Below are 13,534 nucleotides of genomic sequence, written 5' to 3'. Positions count from 1 at the left end.
GCGACGGCCACTGCGCCTGCGCCGAGGGCGAAGCCCGGTGGGGGTGGAGCACCTGCCCGGGCCCCAGCCCCGGCTCTGGCCCCGGGCCCTGCGGCGCGAGCCCAGCGCCCGGTCCCTTGCGAGCCTCAACTGCCGCGGGGAGGAAGGGGCGCGTGCGAACGCGGCGGTACGGGGGAACGGCCAGACGAACTGCTTTTCCGCGCGGCCTGCGCCGGACTTCGTCCACACCGGGCTGCACTGAGCCGACTCGCGGCAGAGGGGCTGTCGGGGGGGCAGAAGGGGGGAGGGGGCGGGCACAAGGCGCTCGAGGGCCTGGCTGCCGGCCGCTGCGCACCAATCAATGCCCAGCCAGCCCCGTGCACCAATGAGACGCCTGGGAGTTGGGGGGGCGGGGACGGAGAGGAGAATCCGGCAGGGGCGCCAAGCCCAGTTGGACAGAACAGCTTGATGGACGTGAGGCAGCGACCAATGGGAGGGCGCAGCTGCCTTTGGAGCCGTAGCGAATCATTTGCCGGGGCAGTTTGGGCGGGAGTGCCAGGGGGGGAAAGAAGAGTCGGGGAAGAGAAAGGGGAGTGGGGGTTGTGAAGAAGTTCCGGGGTCAGGGGTTGCAAGGTGGTGGCATGAGCTCGCAGCGGGGGAACGTGGCGCGCACGCGGCCGCAGCGCCACCAGAACGCCGGCGCCTTCCGCAACGACAAGTACGGCGCGAGCGCGCAGTGCAAGGTGCGGCCCGGGGCGGGGCGGGGGTCATCGCACCACGCCTGTCACGGTGGTCGGGGCCTGGGAGCCGTGCGCCCCCGAATTCCCTGTTGCAGGGATCCAGGTTGTAGCCGCAGCGAAAGGCACCAGAACTGTTGGCAGAGGCGCGATCTTTTATCAGACTTAGATACTTGCAAAACAGTATCTTTATTTGCAAGCTTTGGGCACACGCCCTTCTTCAGGCAGAGGAGAAAGCAAAGGTTGTAAAATGTCCCCTAGGTGCAAAGGAAAATTTCATCGTTGTGAAATGTCATCAATTTTATGAAAATTCGTAAGTTTGGTGATGGTTCCCCATCACATGGTACATTTATTGTGCAGCTGGCTAGGGAAGCGTGCAATAAACAGAGACTGGCCACACACACAAAGGGAGGATCACACTGTTCACTGGCAAACTGCACCCTATGCAGAGCCTGTTGCACGTGTGAAGGAAAGGCCGCGTGCTGGAACTGCCTCGGCCATGAACTACGCGGGCCCTTGGAGGCTGGGGGGGGGCACGGCAACTGACCACAGATGGTGGCGGCAAATGGGGAGATCCCACAGGCAGCCGCAGCAGTGCTGGCAGCAGGCGTGGGGGGGTGGTGGCAAGTGGCAAGTGCCCACAGGCACTGCAGGCCATGGTGGTGGTGGCCAATCGCAGGTTGTGCGCATGCACCCCCTACGCATCACCAGTGGCTTCGGCGGCTACCATAACTGCCGACAGGCTCTCACTGCTGGTGAACTTGGCTGGTTTCTGTCCAGCTTCCGTGTGAATGTCCAACAGGCACTGCTGGAGGTGCTGGGGCTGTGGGAACTCGAGCACCTCTGAGAAAGTGAGCTCAAGTTCACAAAAGCTGAAGCTCTTGCTTTCTCTATATCAATATTAATCTGTAAGGTACATGTTTACCCTGCCTTCTACAGTGCCTCTGCTACCCAAACTGTGGGTCCCAACCCCAAATGGGGTCGCAACATCAGCAGATGGGGTCGCGGAAGTGGGGGGGGGGGCTTTGGGTTGGGAGTGAGGGGTCAGACTGAGGAAATGGGGCCATATATTAAGTCATGTTGAGGAGAAGTTTGGGAAGCACTACCCTACTAGCTGGACAACTTTGGCTAAGGCTCATTCAAAGGACTAGTTTGCGGTCAGTGAGTGACTGAGCCCCAGGGTAATTTTAGATGTGTTGACTCTTCGTCTCATGCCATAATATCATCATCATCATCTATGACCCAAGCTGAAGGTGCTTGGGGTGTCACTCTTACAATTTCAGTGCAATTATAAAGCATTTAAAAGGTTACACTCTTTGTGTCATCAAATGCTAAGAACCCCTCAAGTGTCATTTGGATGAGTAACTGTCCAAGGTAGCATGCATTCCTGCTTGTTTGTCTCTCTTCCCTTTAAGTTTAAAGACCATATTCTGAAAGACTCAAAACTGAAAGGGAAAAGCGAAGCAAATGAGTGAGTTCACCTCAGCGTTTACAAGCATGTGGGGCCCGCAGGTTTTTGACGTACCTGTTCATAGCTCAGGTTACTGCAACTTTTTCAAGTCTTTTGTCTGAGTCTGTGCTAAAAAAAAAAATCCAGTGATACAAGGTAACAAACATTGAAGCAATATTCTTTACTAATAAATAAAACTCCATTGCCACAGTTGGATATATTTCCTACAATCACACCTGAAGAAGAAATATTTTGGGAGAGTTTAACGTCCTTGGTGGAGTGATGAAAGGACATTTTTGTATGAGAGAGAGAACTAAAATGTGTAGCTGAATCAAGCCAAGAAGGAAACCGCTTAGTCTTTTCTATATTAAAAAGTATGAAAAGCAAATTAATAGTATAAATAGTTAAAAGACTAGAGTTGTAAAAGTGTTTTAATAATCTTCATAATCATCGTAATCTTGTCAGTATTCCTTGACTTGGCTTTGCGAAGGTAACAGAGAAAAGCAGGATGATAAACTAAGGTAATAAAACAGGAGCGATATTTAATAGGTTGCCGGACAAGTTTTGCAGGTGGATCAGGTTGCTTACCTAGGGCGTAAAACACTACTCATGTGTGACTCTCTAGGAGATATGACACAGGTATACGTTTTTCAGCTTGTCCAGAACACCAAGAATCCTAGGGTGTCTTAAAAAAGAAATTCCAAAGTAGCAACAGCGTTTGGGTATCATTAGGCCTTTTTTCTGTCATCAAAATAATCATTTCAGTTCAACTGTGATGTATAGGGTAGTGGTTCTTAACCTTAAGACTTAAGTCACCTCTTGGAAAATGCCAACTTTTAATTTTCACTCATTTTTTTGGATACAGAAAAAGAATAGAGCAATTCTTGTATTTCAGAGAATTCAGACTACAGCAGGTGAGGTGTTTGTAACATCGAACCTCTAGGTTTATTGTGTGAATCTTGTTTGAACACTTAACAGTGCTGACATTGCGTGGCACCTCACAGCAAGCTTGAAAGGATCTCAAGGCACCCCAAGGTGCCATGGCCCTGTGGTTGACAATCACTCACTAGTTTAGGGATTATTTAACTCTTGTCAAATGTGATTTAGACATCCAGAGTAGTTAAACAGTATTTCATCTTCCTCAAAATTTTGATTTTTTACATATAGTTGAGATCCAGCCTGCATACTGGCATTATCCAAGTTGCAATGTATTGTAAAGCATTCCACTCCTTTTTATTTCAGCAAAGCATTTTTCTTGAATTGTTTGGGAGGGCTGGAGTACGGTGGTGTAATTGGGCTATTTGTAGGGGGAAATAACTTTTTAAGTTGATTTGTATTTGAATTTGGGCCAAAGACATCTTGTTATTGGAAACTGACAAATTGTGATTCAAGGCATCATCTAGTCCAAGTGGAATAACTGTACAAAACATGGTGGTGTTTTTTTTTTAAGTTGACCTCTTCCTACAATATGCAACCTTTTTATTGTATGGTCTTCTGTCAATATGTAAATTTTGGTCTATTTTTATTTATCTCTTATATTCTGATATTGTCTAGAACCTGGTCAGCCTAGGGACCTGTTGTGTGAGGTTGTACAAATAATTTAGTAAATGGCTATGATTTAAATATTCTGAATAAAACACATTTTCCAGATCCAGTCTGAGCCCTACTTTAATCATTTCCTGCTTCTAACCTTCTCTGGTTTTCAGCACCATATGTGCTAGTCCTGCAATATACTGGATACTTGTGGGTCTGTGGTCCAGTGGGTCTGTGATCCATTGTGCCTGTGAAGATGTTGTTGAAATCTTTGTGGGGCTGCAGTAGTCTGTACATCAAAACTGCAGGATCAGAGCTATAGCTAAGTGTCTTTAAATGAGCTGTCTGTGCTGATGTGGTTAAAAAAAAGTAAAGGACATGACTGCTTTTCCATTTCTTTTTTTTTCTAATTATGAGGTAAATTGATGATTTTGGGAAAGTTGTCTGCACCACATTCAGATTATGCTGCTAGTGCCGAGTTCTCCATTCCCATCTTGTCTGTCCTGATTGGCTCAAATGAGTGTTTTGTCTCTGAATTACTTAGGGGCTTGGATGATAGCTAGATATTTGTGATTTATTCCAAGGCAGTACTAATCAGACAGAAATGATGGTGCCATCTTGATTGAAGGAGTAGACCAGTTACTTATTCAAGCTTGCAGTTTAGGAATCTAATGGATACGTACGTTTCAGGTGAAAACAACAGAGAAGGTCTTTTTGTGAATGCTGAGCAAGAAGAATTTCCTTTCTGCTTTCATGCCTTTGTCACCTTGACTATTGTAGTATCATGGATTTAAAACTTAAGATCATTTGGAAACTAAGACTGATAGGCACTGCAATTGCCACTTAAGTCACACTGCCACTGTTCCATGGGCTGCACTGACTTCAAGCTAGATTCTGAATGAGTTAAATTAATGATTTTGCTGCCTCTATCTATGCACGAAAGAAGTGGAAGAAACAGAGCAAAGGGTCCCCTGAGTTAGAGGAAATGGTTGCCAGCTGGGCATTTTCTCTGTGAGGCATTTCTCTGCCTCTGGAATTCCAACATCAGTCTTACAATACCCAGATTTGATAAATGTCAGGATGTACTAAAAGATCTTCTGTCCTCCCTCTGTGTGCACCTTTATTTCCAAGTTATCCTGGGGTTGTTAAGTCTAGGTGGAACATTCATATTGCAAAGTCCACTTTGTGCCAGACCTATGTAACTGCATCCACAATGATCCATATGCTGATCTGGACTTCTGGTATGATATTCAATATTTCTTAGCAGACTTTTACACTGAGCCCTTTGAATTCATTTGCAGGTGCAGGCTTACTCCCTCGCATCTAATATAGTGCGCAGTGACATAAGAACAATATGTACCCTTCTAAATGGAGTTGCTTATAATTAATGCAGACAGTTCTGAAGATGAAAGCAAACAGCATTTGGCAGAAAGAACTTCTAAATCTATCTCAATGAGACTGCCATTAAAGAATTCAGTCTGAAAACCACAGAATGATTCAGAGGCAGCCAGTTGATTTCTTTCTGTCCCCTAGTTTTAACAAAAAAGAGAAAAAATAATTTTGAATAAATGTCTCCAAATGATGTGTGTTCCTAATATCACCCCTCCATTTTCAAAGGGTTTGTGTCAGCTTTCAGCTACTTAGTAGCAATGACTAAAATTATTTGGACAGCACTTTCATTAAAATATTGTGGAAGGCCCACTGGAGTGGAGCTGGCATAAATAGCGTTAAAGTTCAGAGTTGGTCTACATGACTTCCAGTTCAGAAGGGAGGAGGTAGTCCAAAGTACAGTTCAATTGGGCTAAATACAGACAGTCAAAAAGCCCGAGGCTGAATCAGTTTAGTCTTTGCAAGTTAATCTAAGGTGCAGAGATTAAATTGACATTAAACTGAGATTAAACAACTGGACAGACATTCACTTTTGATTCAGGAAATGCAAAAACTGGGGTGCACTAGAGCACAGCTCTTTGGCATGTAGCCAGCATAGGCTGTGTGTTCATTTCCACTTCCTTCTGCCCCCAAGGTCTCTGGGATTTGCAGTCCAGAATTACAGCAGCAGGACTCTGTAGGGTCACTCATCACTTCCTCTTCCAGCTTCTAGGTGCCTGTGGGATTTGTAGTCCATGGTTGCAGCCAGCAGTAAGTTTTTAGCAGGGCAGGGCAGCTATTTACTTAGGGAAATAGAAGCTTAACCACCCTCCCTGCCCCAGACCTCAGCCAGGGTTTGCCGGAGGGAGCAGTTTTTGCTCCCCTAACCCTTCTCTGCTGGAGCAGACAGCACAGCCCAGGGCTGCAGAGCACGCTGGGGTGCTGGGGGACTGTGATTTAACTTGAACCAGGAAGAGGTCTGGGACAGAATTTTCATAAACCAGTTTCACCCAAATCAGTTAAGTCTGATACTGTATTCAACCAGGTTTATTTTTAACCAGTTTCAGCCATTTTGAAACTGCTTTATGTGCACTAAATGTCTGTTCTGTTACAGGCTTAAACCAGTTTCTGATGATTTAAATTGGTTTATGTATAACTTCTGTCCCTAGCCTTGGAGTTGTGGGCTAGTATTGGACTAGCATCCAGACTTGATTAGTTCATATGCTTTGGAAAAAATGGGGCATGGGAGGAGAGGGAGGAAATGGTTTCCGTCATGGGCTCTTTTAAACTTATATTCTGAGGGTCCTGTCACTACACACATAGGGCTTGTCCTGACAGTACATGGATGTTTTGTTCCCCAGGGACAAGTAGTGGTGACGCACCTTGAGCCACCGTTTCTTGTTCCTGGGGTGTGCCCGTGCCATGCGCGCTTTGGCACGCAGCAAGTTGGCCTGGGTAGCATGGGGGAGGCTGGGGCCAGTGCTGTTCTGGCCCCAGCAGCCTTACCTGGGGGCTGGGGGACCTCCCAGAGCTGCAGCCACAGTGATCCTGCCAGGTGAAGCCTAGCCATCAGCCGCATCACAGCTCCGAGTGGTCCAGCTCTGCTTTTTAGTGGCACTTGCTGCCCGAGCGCACACTGCTTTGGGGGTTTTTTCTGTGGTTTCTTTATGAGCCCTGGATAACCCCTGAGAGATATCCAGGGGTCAAAAAAAAGGAGCAGTGCATGCTTAGGCAGTGTGCCCTTGAAGTGCAGAGGACTCAAGACTGCGGTATGTGGCACTTCAAACATGTTTGCAGTGCCACATACCACACAACCACACTTGTCTGGACTTACCCATAAAGGGCATTTGCACTTAGGTTTAGGTCTTCCTCTGTGTGGATGGAATGGAGTTAGAACAATGTCTGGCTTGTAGTTCCATTTTAGTGATGGAACAAGTTGAACAATTCTGTGTAGTTAAAGGCTGAAGATTACCTTGCAAGCTGTATGTACTATTTTGGGTTTCAGTGTTGATTTGAAAGAGGCAGTTAATCTTAGGCTTGCCTATGATAAATAGTACACATTTACAGATCTTCATAATAGGCACTCCTTCAAAGCTGTTGTAGAAAAATGTTTCAGTTCTGGTTGGGTTAAAGCCTGGGATAAATTTATTTTCTTTTTGAAATGATGTAGACCTGGATTTATATCATGTAGTTGTCAAGAAGACATTTAGAACTGTATCATAATGTTTACGGCTATTTCACTGTAGGTGCAAATGAAGCAACTGCAGTCTATAAAATAGAATTTGCCTTGGATTTGATGGATAAGTAGCTGAAGTTATTTTGGTGTTCCCATAGATTGACTGAAGTGCTTCCTCAGTGCCCCAGCATGCAATTATCCTTTAGTACATAGATTTTTAGTTTCATATCTTGAACTAAGAGGTCAGAATTCTTCTGTCTCAATTGGCTTGTATTGGTATTCTGGACTTTAAATGCATAATTGTTTGTTTTTATTTTTCCTGGGAAAGGTGATTAATCAGAAATGTTGCCTTCAGTATATGTGTGGACTTTAGTACAATCAATGTCACAATTATCTGTAATACTGGTGATTAATAGGGAAGTTTGTTATGGATGGCATTGAAATGATATTCATACATAAAAAATAGGTCCACTAAGAGGTCTTCAGTGGTACAATTCTGTTTTTCATATAACATATTAATAAATACACAAAGCCAGAAACTTAACTTTCTCATGGAAACCTTGCAAGGGCTCTTTGAAATATATCATGATAGCTTGCTTTGACTGCTTTATTGCCAGCTTGAGCAAGAAATTATTTTAGGTGCTGAGTTAGTAGGCTTACTGCATGTGTTTTATGTTTTAATTAATTCTGAGCTGTTGATGACAGGTGGCTAGACAACTTAATACTGGATTACTTGCATATTACAGAGGTTGCCATTTCTAGCAAAACATTTGGCTTGACAGTTTGAGCATATATACAGCATACATTTAATATGTGCTTACAGAATAACCCATAAGGTTTATTGTGTCTTAATATATTGCAAATTATCTGATACATTATTTGCGGAAAAGAAGTAGTAATATTATTAACATAAGAGTTCTATTAACATAAGGGGAAAGCGTGGCAAAAAGGAAAGCAGGAGAGAGGAATTACAGACATGACGGGGAAGAAAAAAGAAAAACTCAGGATTTTTTTTATGCTGGAGACATTCACTCTGATCAGTCAGAAAAGCAGCATTTTGCACGGAAAGCCATTTTGGGGGGTGGAAATGCTGCATATTGTTATAAAAGCAATATTGATGTGCAGTTCAATGTGTTATATATAATAAATACCAACTGCTGAGAATGTAGGTTCATTTATGGAAATGATTAAAAAGTACAAATATGGAACAAAATTAAAATCAGTTATTTAATGCGCTGGTGTCATATATCCAGCCCTGGAGTCGTAGCATCTGGCTTATGGGTCTCAGACCAATCAATTTAGTTGGCACCGTTGCTCTTTACAGAGTGTGGTATATGCTCCAAAGTGTTCTTTGGCTGCTGAGGCCAACGTGTGAGTGACAGTCCCACCCACAGGTAGAGCACACCCGTGTAGCAATGCTCTGAATCCAAGCAACAGATTCTTTCCTTCTCTGATGCTGGTCATCACAAAACATGATCCATTCCTCCTCGCAGTGCCTCGCTACATCTGCAAGCTGACTCCACCAATCAGAGCAGCATTCTGCACTCCTTTCCCAATCATCCAACGGGATTCCAAAGGATGCTAAGTCATCTTTGCAAGCATCTCAAAACTTGAGTAGTGGTCTGCCTTTCTTTCTAGACCCTTTGCAAGCTTCAGAGTACAGCACATGCTTTGGGATCCTGTGATCTGGCATTTGCTTGACATGACCAAGCCACCCAAGTCTTTTCTTACTAAACAGAGTTCCCATGAATGCCATACCAACATACTTTAACACTTCCTCATTTGTCACCCTGTCTTTCCATCTTATTCAATGCATGTTCCGTCTCAGTTCCATGCATTCCCTGGCATGTATTGCAGTACTTCGCCAGACTGTCCATGCATGCTGGCTCTGGGACTGGTCCAGATCAGGGCCCACAGGCACCAGGGCCAGCCCACACTAGCTCCACATGCCCCAGACCATGGCCAGCACATGCTGCATGCAGCACACAAAGCTGGCCCTGTTTATGCCCTGCATGAGGTGCCTATGTCAGACTGGTCCTATGTGCTGGCTGTGGTGCATTGGGCGTGTCTAGATCAAGTCCAGCCTACAGAGAACAGCCCTGTGTCTCTTGATATCCCTAATTCAAATAAAGGCTTCCTGCTTGTTGGTTTTAAATCAATCCATCTTGTTCTTTATGAATTATTAATTGAACAACTTGATTATACAAGTGGAAGGAAAGTAAGATCACTGTGCGCCCATTGTTCAAATGTATTCAGTCCAATTATTAACTGACCTCCCTACCACCTACAAAAAGGAATTATATAGATCAGAAGACAAAATTGGCAACATACCCAGACAAACCTGGCCAGAATAACACCCGTGTAGTAAAAGTATACGGTCAATTTTATTTATTGAAGGGAAGACTGTTAATATCTTAACAATATAATTTCCCTATTTTTGAATTTCTGATTTGTTTTAGCCCATGCATAGTTTCCATACATTGTTAAATAAGACCCCAGTCCAGCTGCTTGTTAGTTAGCTTGGGGGTTGCCTGAATGGAAACACTTGAAATATCAGCCTTAAATTTCTTGTTATAGAACTTGTACCTAATTGTGCTCTCAAAATGTGCAGTTTGATTTGGTGTCGGATTTTTCATTGAATAGTAGTGCAATAAGGGATACCTTTTCATTCTGACAAATACATACTACTTATGTGCCATAAACTTAGGTTGCCAAGAGGATTCCATCCCCAAGTGTGTCTGAAAGGTAAGCACTTTGTTTTAAGTGCTTTATTTAACTTGTAAAATTACTGGAGCTTCCTACTTGAGCCCCTCTGCTATTTGCTATCCTCACTTTCTTTTCTAGAGAATTACATAATTATAACGTAATTGTAGTTTTTGTATACAGTCTCATTCTTACAGTCTCCTGTTTATATGTTGATGAGAGTTTATCTCTACTCAAGTGTTGTTTTTATCTCTCCAACCACCAGACTTTGTGTCTCCTTATCTTGAGTCTTCAGGTTCTTAAGTGAAATTTTAGTTTTGTTTCATGTTGATTATTTATTTAAAAGATCTTTTTATTTAAGCCACTATGACTACATTAGTTATGAAGTGTGGGAGCTCTTAACATGCCTTTTCGGAGTTTTATAGAATACAGGATGTTAGCTCTGAGGTCACTTGTAGACTGGCATAAGAGAAAGGGTTGGAACAGGTGGTAGTCTCATTTGTTGATTATCTTTGTTTCTGACATTCTCTGGGGAACCAGGTTTCATATGCATGGTTGATTGAGAAATTAAAAGGAAATCCCTCTCATCGAAATGGATGTGTAGAATGTAACACTTTTATTTCCTAGTATTCCATTCCTTTGGCAGTTCAGCCAGCTACTTGAGATCAACACATCTTAAGAATTTGCAGTGTGCCCATCATCAGCCTTTTGCAGAGTACCAAAATAAACTGCCAACGACTCTTAGTTGTACCCTTTTTAAAATGAAGAGCATCATCTTAAACCTGAAAAAAATACCTTGTTTACAGACATATCATACTCACTTTTCCCCCCCAAAATCAGCCTTCAAGTTGGAGTGCGTGTCTTGAGTGAGGAATCTGATTTCTGCACCAGAATCAAAGTATTAGGATGCTGTAATATGGCTGCTATGGGTTGTGCTTCTTTCCCAGCCCAGAAGGGAAGGGTGGAGTGCACCCTGAGGGCTATGTTTAATTTTAACCCTGTCATGTTTGCTGCTAAATTGACAGTAGCTTTTGCCTGAGCAGCCAAAAGCTGCTACCCGTTTGATAGCAGCTGTGACAGGGGCCACTTGTAGACATTCATTTTTTCCTGGGAACATCCCAGTAGAAATCATGAATGTACAGACATTCAGGATTTTTCTCCCAGAGTAAAATGCCTGTTCCAGGAGAAACATAACCTGGGAACAACCAGGGTTAAATGGTTTCTGAGAATTTATCCTGGGAGAGTGAACTGCTATACTCTTCCTTTCTAAGAGGAGCTGCAACATCCAGCATCTCAGCATGCTTTGCTTCCAGCCTGTCCTCCCATTCCCGCAGGTGTAAGGAGATAGTATATCACTCAGGCTGGACTCTACTGCTCCAGCCAAGCCTTTTCACAATCCCCTCATTGTGCTTCAGAGGGACATAGCCTTCAAGGCAGTCTGGACCAGTGAATCAAGGCTGACCTGTGCACTGCTATCATCTGTCTGTAGAACAGGCTGAGATGTGTGCACAGGGACCCTATGGGTGCGCAGCTGCTTGGCATTTGAATATCTGTCCAGGCCTCTCAGTAAATTTTTCTACCAAGAAACCAACCTAGGAGAATCCTCCCAGATCGTTTGACACAGGTACGCAGCCAGGCTTAAGATGGTAATTCTGCTAGAGGTTTGGGTGATACTGACAGGCCAACTCCACTCCTCCTTTGTGGCCAGCATTTTGCCATGTTACACCCATGGTGTAGCAGATAAGAGCCTGGAAAAGTCTCTTTCTTCATTATGTCTTCCCAAAACAAGGTGCATCTCTTCTTTGAGGGATGTGTGGCATGCAAGAAAAGTAAGGGTGAAGTGCTGTGTAACAAAGAATGTATTTGGTAGCTGTGTTGGTCTGAGACCAAAATAAATGCAAAACCCTAGAACTCCTGCTACAGAGATGATACCTTTTATTAGACCAACTAAGAAATCACACAGAAAAAATCTTTCTGAAGCTTTTGGGCACACATGCCCTTCCTCAGGCTCAGAGAAAATTAAAGATGGTAAAAAGTCCCCCTAGGTAGAATAAACTTAACTTTTGCACAGAGGAAGCACTTAGTATGCCCAAAGGGAACCTTCATTCTTATTATCTCCACCCTTTTCCCACATGAATGCACATATGGCAATAGTTTCATAGTTTCTAGATTCGGAAGGGACCTGAACAGATCATCAAGTTCGGCCACAAAATGATTGAGAGCAGGTTCAGGCTGGACACCAGGAGATGTTACTTTGCAGTTAGGGCTGCCAGGCTCTGGAATGGGCTCCCAAGGGAGGTGGTGCTCCATTGGGAGTCTTCCTACCTTGGGGTTCTTCAATAGGAGGCTGGATAGATATTTGGCTGGGGTGATATGACCCTGGCACTCGTTCCTGCCCGGGGAGGGGGTCAGACTTGATGATCTGTTTAGGTCCCTTCCAACCCTAGAAACTATGAAACTATGAAACTATGGCCACACGTGCATTCATATGGAAAAAGGGTGGAGATAATAAAAATTATGGTTCCCTTTGGGCATACTAAGTGTTTCCTTTGTGCAAAAATGAAGTTTATTCTACCTATGGGGACTTTTTACCATCGTTAATTTTCCCTGAGCTTGAGGAATCCAGCATTCCTTTTCCTTCTTCCCTTTCTTGGCTTCACTTTTTCTGCTGTCCCTCAATTACTGACCCATAATGCGGATAAGTTTTTTTTTGTTTTTTTTTTTAACATGGACTTAAACATGGTTAATTCGGGCTCAGTCTCCTGATCTCCTTTGGCAGCATGTCTTGTGGGTGCTGCTAGGAATGCTTAATTTGAATGCTAAGTCAGTTTGTTGTGCTTATAGGGAAACTGAAAGTCTTTCTTTGGTTCCTGAATAGGTACATTGTCATTGAGATGGTTTTAGTCTGTGAATGGCCTTGCAGAAGTCTAACAATCTAGAAAGTGAGAGTCAGCCGTCAGTGTTCATTTCTGCCTCACTGCTTATTAACTTCTTTCTTTGGTAATTATGCTGAAGAATATGCAGCTTTAGGTGGTTATCTTATTCAACCCCAAATCTTGATAGGATAACTCTGAGGTTGCAAATGGCTGACCTAAGAGCCATGCACTGAAGCCCAAGAACAGTGAGGAGTCCAGCTTGACCCTGAGGCTTTGTGCTACCTCATGTACCTTGCCATGTGGCCTTAACTGACAGCAGTGTCAGAGTGCCTGGCATGCCTCTAAAATTTTTTGGTTTTAGCAGCGACCTTATTCTTTGCATGGAATATGTTTAGCTAAAATATTCCCCGTCATACCTAAAGAACGGAAACATTTCATCATGACAGGTTAGAATTACAAATCAGAAAAGCTAGATGATAAGAGAATTACTTTTTGGTTGGCTAAATTTTTAATGAACTGTATATAGTGCATATACTAACTAGCTGGTAACACTCCCATCATTTTTTATCTTGTGCTTCTGCCTAATTGAGCCCTTCTAGTTATTGCTAAATTTTACTTTGAGTTTGCTGCAAAACACCACACTTGGATGATTCAGGAGGCACTGGCAGGATACCAAAGAGCAGGAGTAGGCTTGTGGGTATCTTGCAACAGG

General features: G+C 43.7%; 1 protein-coding gene across 1 annotated transcript in view; it reads left to right on the top strand.

The window, feature by feature from the left end:
• The first annotated feature begins 583 nt into the window (after window positions 1-583).
• Window positions 584-13,534, top strand: part of CUNH9orf85 (chromosome unknown C9orf85 homolog) — a 42,769-nt gene continuing 29,818 nt past the window's right edge. The window contains exon 1 of the mRNA XM_019517464.1: window positions 584-722. Coding sequence (XP_019373009.1) covers window positions 621-722 — 102 coding nt within the window. The 5' untranslated portion in view covers window positions 584-620. The remainder of the gene's footprint in view (window positions 723-13,534) is intronic.

This window comes from Gavialis gangeticus, unplaced genomic scaffold (assembly GCF_001723915.1).
Source record: "Gavialis gangeticus isolate Ggan-Ray unplaced genomic scaffold, GavGan_comp1, whole genome shotgun sequence".
Taxonomy (NCBI): Eukaryota; Metazoa; Chordata; order Crocodylia; family Gavialidae; genus Gavialis; species Gavialis gangeticus.
The sequence above is the reverse complement of the archived record's forward strand: the minus strand, read 5'-3'. Positions and strand labels throughout refer to the sequence as shown.